Genomic DNA, 6512 nt, shown 5'->3' with positions numbered 1-6512 from the left:
CCAGGAAAAAAACCATAATAATTTAAAAAAATATGTAATAAAGAATGATTAATCGCGAAAACCTTTATACTAACTACCAAACACTAAAAAAAGAGCTTAGAAGTTCCATTTAATATTTTGCTTTATTTATTCAAATGAATGCTGTTTATTAAATAAAATTAATTTTTTTTTCTAAGATCTTTTACAATGGATTGATTATTAGCGAAATAATAATGTTTTATTCAACTTAGCGATCTACTAACACTCCCTCATTGAACCTTGTGAGGTTTAATGCAGTAAAACAAGGTGACTGGAGATTCCCCAAGGGACTGACGGATTGCCCGTCATTAGCGGTAATTAAGACAGACCTCAACCATCCATCCCCGTCTGTGTGGGCAAGATAATTGGATTTCTTCGTCTGTGGGGAATTCGACATTCTGTTCCATTGTCACAATTTATATCTTCTCACCCCTAAGTCGTGCTCAGACCTCTTGTATGATAAGAGAGTTTAATGGCACCGTTTTATAAATTATGTATTTTAGATATTAAAATCAATTGTGGACTGTTAGCAGTTTATTACCATTTAGAATGCCGTTTATCTTTAGCAACTTATTTTTTTTTCTTAAGAACAATTTTTAAAATGAATCAAGACTGATAAAACAAACACACATACACATACCCGTGTGGAGTACTCTATACGTTAAGAATGCCTTTAACACCGCAAGATGGACCTGTATAATAAATGCCCTACAGACTATGGCGGTACCAGCCTATCTTATGGGAGTTCTTACAGACTACTTCAAAGATAGAGTTCTGTTTTACTTTTCAGACATTGGCCAAAGAAGATATGAGGTGACTGGTGGTGTCCCATAGGGCTCGGTATTAGGGCCTCTTCTGTGGAACGTCATGTACGACGCAATCTTTAAATTGACATTGCCGGAGGGAGCTACAGTTGTGGGATTCGCAGATGACGTTGCAGTTGTAGTGTCGGCGAAGTACTGGGAAGAAGTTATCCTCATCGCAAATCAGGCTGTTGCTACGGTCCGAGGTTGGCTGTCTTCGGTAGGCCTACAACTTGCTGATCACAAGACCGAAGTTCTCCTAGTAACTAGCAGGAAGCAGACTGAGTCTATCACTGTTTCGGTGTGTAGGCACGAAATTCGTTCCCAGTCTTGCTTAAAGTACCTAGGAGTTATGATCGATGCACGTCTCCACTTTAATCTTCACGGAGTATATCAGCGCCAAATCTGCTAAAGTAGCATCCTATTTGTCACGCCTTATGCCAAACGTCGGAGGTCCCAAAGAAAGTAGCCGAAGGCTTCTTGCTGCTGTTGTCCCCTCTATTATGTTATATGCAGCCCCCATTTGGAAAGAAGCGATGGTTACCATATCATACAGGAGACAGATGATTTCAGTTTACCGCAGAGTTTGTTTAAGAGTTGCTTTTCGAACTATTCGAAGCGATGTGCGTGTTGCTACCTGTAGAACTCCTTGTTGAAGAAAGAAGCAGGTACTATAGACGCTTGCACTTCTCCAGAGAAAGAAGAGCGAAAAATAACCACTGACCAGTGGCGGCAGCAGCGTTGGGAGACTGCAGATTCCGGGAGGTGGACTCACAGGTTAATACCCTATGTGGGCAAGTGGTATGATCGCCAGCATGGTGAGGTGGAGTTTTACATAACCCAATTGTTGACCGGACATGGATGCTTTATAGCCTATCAATACCGCTTCAAACTGGACTACACCGCAGAATGCCCTGAATGTCAGACTGTCGAGAAAATCGCGGAGCACGTGTTTTTCACTTGCATTCGCTTTCCAGCAGAAATAAGTGAATTGGAGAGAGTGTGTGGAGGACGCATCACACCAGAGAACGTGGTGAGCTATATGCTACTCTCAGACCAGCATTGGAACGCAGTAAAGAGATTCACCACAGTCGTCCTCAAGAGGTTGAGAGAGGAAGTGCTAGAAGACGTTACTAGCATGGAAAAGTAAAAATCATGGGAAGAAAGCGAGGCGGCACTTAACCATTTCCCGCCATGAAGTAATGCCTAGCGGCGGTCCCTTGGAGAGGAATGAACAGGTGTAGGGCGGTGGTTTTAGTGGGTAAAAATCCCACACACGTATAGGTACGGGCCTATCCGTGGCTTTTGAAGATCCACCGACCCTCGTAGAAAAAATAAACAAACACACTGATAATGACTTTATACAATTAAAAAATGGAACATAATTTATTAAGTACGTCACCATAATCAAAGATAAATTAAACAAAAATTAAATCACCACTTAAGAAAACACAGCAGATATGTTGAGATGAGGACACTTCGGATTACTCTTGGACATGTGTTGTTGTTGTGACTTTAAGTTGTTCAATATGAACTGTCCTGCATTTTTTGGATTCTCTAATACTCTTATTAGTTACAACATTATTTTTTCTTATTATTATCACCCAGAATAGTCCCTCGTATCGCTGTATCTCCTTACCCCTATTTAGTCCCAACATTCTATAAACAATTGTCCCAATTTCTTTAAAACAATTTTGATCCTTTTTCTCTCAACTTTATTCTTTTTAAACTTCCGACGTTTCGACCCCTTAAGTCATTTTCAAGGATTCCTTATTTTGTTTTCATTTTTTCCTTTAAAATTCTTTAAATGCCGGCTAATTGCCTTTGTCCCATTTACATTTTTCTATAAAATTCCTTTCCAAATTTAAAACTTTTATTAACCACTTCTCTACTACTATTTTCATTTGCAAACTCCGAGTTTTTTTAGTCGACTGTTTCTTCCATCATTCGAAATACTTTAATAATTATAAAAAAGTAAAATAAAATGAATTAGAAAACAAAAAACCTACGGATCAATGCTGTAAATCTCAGAGCAGTTTACTATCTTGTTTAAACTTGTAAATGATATTATAAAAAAAAGAACCTACAATGGTCACTCACTATAACGAGAACGCAGTAATAAAGCCAATTCGTGATATTATTGGGGAAGAGGAGCTATAGGAACACTTTTGATTTTTGAAAGACCAGAGTTGCCTTTTGATTTTATGGAGGGAATTAAGATGTTATCAAATTGAAAACTATGTTAAATGAACTTAGTTCATAATTTATTTTTAAAAGAAGGCTGTTTGAGATATTAAACAAAAAGAGTCCTTTGTTGTATGTAATTGAGGAAGTAATTAACAAACACTAATTGATAATGAGTCACATGATATGATTCCATATTATGCTTTATTTTCCTTTGATTTAGTTATGCCATTGAAGTTGTACCTAATTGAATTTGATATGAAAGTAGAAGATATTTTTTTATTTCATTATTAATGAAAAGCTTTGGAGTTTTTAAGATCCGAGTTATAAGAATTGTTTATATCGAACGAACTAGTAAGGAAGAGCATTAATAAAGATGAGATTTCTACTGATTCATGGTATTTTCTCCCGAGCAGACTAACAATATTTTTCGATATCAATATCCTGAGAGGATACCCGGCGGTTTAATTTTTCTGACAGGCGGCAATTTGTCATGGAAGACAAGGCAGACCCTGATTTATAGGTGGAGAGTGAGGCCAAGAATCCACTGAGTCATACTCACCCTCAGACCCTCCGGATTAGTTCCATTTGTACTTGGTGCGTATGCATATCGAATCATCCCCTTATTGATGTCTTCAAATTAATATTGAATGAAATCACTTCATGTCCTACGCGTGATTGATCTTGTTTCGAGCCACTCGAGTCCTCCAGATGGAAATATTGGACTTATTAAGTCATGAAATATAATGATGGGTTTTCAATGCAAACCAATATTCTCTTGTCTCTGCGAATCTATATAAAATGAACTGAATGTGAAACTGACTCAGTAACAGCTTCTTTGTTTATGTATATTTTTTATAACAGTTTTTACTGAAGAATTATAATATTTGTGTAATTTGTCACAATCCAGGGAAATAAGTACTAGCATTCTAAGTAATCTTTCATACCATGTATAAAGACTAAACTTTCTTTTATTTATTGATATTTACAACTGTATAAAAAATACAACAAGTAAATTTGAAGTAAGGTCATAATGATATGACACAGCATGTAGAGAAACTACCCAGTTGTAGAACTCTAAAAACATTTTACAATAAAAGGTCACGAGGCCATCTTCATTTCAGGCGCCTCGGAGGATTGCCAGGAATGGAAGAGGAAGTAAGGTTAGAAACTAGTGGGTTTGGGTGGATAGGGAGTTTATAATGGAAGGAATGATATCGGGTTCGGGCTAGATCGGTTACATAAGGAACATTTAGGTCTTTATGGATGGTTTTATTAGTAACAAAATAAGGAGCATTGAGAATTTTACGAAGGATTTTGGATTATAAGGATTGGATACGAGAGGAATTCGAATGTTTAGCGGAGCCACAAAGCTCAACTCCGTATGTCCAGATGGGCTTTATTATTGTCATGAAGATCAGTTTTTTGTAATGAGTTGGAAATTTTGACCGTTTGTCTAGTAAGTACTGTAATAGTCAGAATCTGCGTGCAGTTTCCTGTCTTTTCAGTCTTGTGTGAGGATTCCAGGTTCCTGTTCTACAGGGGAAGAGCCACATTATTAAAGTATACTGTAGGGCAGTCGGCAGGTTTACGACGAAGAGTAAATGTGATTTGTTGGGATTTTATTTTTATCCTCCAATTTCGACACCATTCTTCGAAGATTGTGGTATGGGACTTTGGGATGCAATCAAAGGGTTATTATAAACTGTAAGCATACATTTGTCATCAGCATACGTGGCAAGTGATAGGATATTAGATAGTGTTAGGAGTTGTTGGAATGTCAGCTGTATAGACGGTGTAGAGGATGGGACCGAGGATACTACCTTGAGGAACACCAGCGGATTGAAAATAGAGAGATGAATAGGAACCATTGTGGTTTACTTGGAATAATCTATTAGTAAGAAAGGAACGGACAATGAGAAAACTTGTAGGAGATTGAAATTTACGGAGTTTGTAAAACAGTCCCGGGTGCCAGACTCGATCAAAATCCTGCTCTATATCGAAAAAGACTACCAAGAAGACGAGACAACGACCACCACACGATGATATAGCTGGATAGAGGAGTGGGTTGTTCGGAATCCAAACTGGTAAAGACTAAACTAAAAAAAAAAAAAGTGATGAATAATAAAAATTGAACGATAGCAACAGTAGTAAGAACAAATAAAAAAACAATAATAAATAAATTAGAATTATGTAGCTATAAAAAAATTAAGTCATTATAATTAATTATAAAGAAAATTAAAATTAAGTAAAAATAAAATAAATAAATCTGACGCACATTCACAGCTACTTATATCAGTAGCGCCTTTAGCAGCAGAGATTGTCTTAGCATATGGATTGTTATCCTGCTAAATTATAATTTCATATTTTCAAAATCATAAATAATTTTCTACGCTAAAAGCTTTTACAAAATAATTAATAGTTGTATATATACAATGACCGGCCATCTTGTATCTGAAGGGTTTTACTAAAAGTTGTTTGTTGTTGTTTAAAGGTGTAACATCGTTTGTTCATCAACGCCACTGGCATGTAATTATGATTAAGTTACAAACAAAGTATGTGGTGTTACACGCATGCACGCGTACATGCACTCACACACGTGATTCAAACAAATTTAAAAGAGGAATGCGATTCAAACAAATGTAAAAATTAATAATAAATAAAATAAAAATAAAAATAATAAATAAATAAAACAGAAATCAAAATCGAATACGAGCTATAACATAGAAACAAGGCGACGTGCTTATAAAAATTTTAATACTAATTGTAGCTTTAGCTTCCTCGTCAGTGAGATTTTCTAAAAGTATATTACTTTTATTATTAAAACCAAATCTAATTATTCAATAATACATAAATATTTCCAACTTTTAAATATCGGCAGTTACCATTGCTTGCATTTCAATGAATATTGTAGCTTAACAGATCCTGTAACCAACTTTTTTCAGACATTTCAGAGAGTTTTCAGGAATAGATTAGATTGAAAAATGACGAAGTAGTGGGTTTGTGTGGTCAAGGAGTTTGGAATTTGAGGTATGTTTGTTTCGGGGAAATCAGCCACAAATAGAATAAATATTGAGGTATATATGTATAATTCAGTTTGCGAGGTAATAGAGATGAGTAAGAAGTTTTAGATTTGTATGATGATTGGATGAGTGAGAAAATTTGATGGTTTGAATTGGAACCCTAGAGCCTAATTCCATATGTTCCAAAAGACTTGACAACGATAATGTAAATGATCTTTTTGTAATAAGTTGAAAATGTTTGTAATTTTTTTAGTATTTCTCAACTTTCCAGTGTCATTTTTAGTAATATCAGGTCACCGAAATAGTAACTTACATTCATGTAAGTATAGAATTATATCATGATTTATTACTATGAAAAAAACCTGATAATAATTAGCCTGATTTCAAATTCAAATTAGTTCGTCGGCGATACAGTTATGGGGAGAGGGAGGGAGGGAGGGAGGGAGAGAGAGAGAGAGAGAGAGAGAGAGAGAGAGAGAGAGAG

At 35.8% G+C, this 6512-nt stretch overlaps 1 protein-coding gene across 1 annotated transcript; it reads left to right on the top strand.

Moving 5' to 3' along the window:
* Positions 1-885: 885 nt before the first annotated feature.
* On the top strand, positions 886-1971 carry LOC136796508 (uncharacterized). Its single transcript, XM_067050380.1, has 2 exons — positions 886-1122; positions 1480-1971. The coding sequence occupies exons 1-2, from the start codon at positions 886-888 to the stop codon at positions 1969-1971; spliced, it is 729 nt and encodes a 242-aa protein (XP_066906481.1).
* Positions 1972-6512: the final 4541 nt, after the last annotated feature.

Source organism: Halyomorpha halys, unplaced genomic scaffold (genome assembly GCF_000696795.3).
Source record: "Halyomorpha halys isolate HHAL.00 unplaced genomic scaffold, Hhal_1.1 Scaffold896.1, whole genome shotgun sequence".
In the NCBI taxonomy this organism is placed as follows: Eukaryota; Metazoa; Arthropoda; class Insecta; order Hemiptera; family Pentatomidae; genus Halyomorpha; species Halyomorpha halys.
Note: the sequence above shows the minus strand (reverse complement) of the source record. Positions and strands in the feature narration are given on the sequence as shown.

Coding starts and splice junctions, on each gene's coding strand:
- LOC136796508 (XM_067050380.1), top strand. CDS start 886: ATGTACGACGCAATCTTTAAATTGACATTGCCGGAGGGAGCTACAGTT. Junction 1,123..1,479: donor CTGAGTCTATCACTGTTTCG/GTGTGTAGGCAC, acceptor TCCTTGTTGAAG/AAAGAAGCAGGTACTATAGA.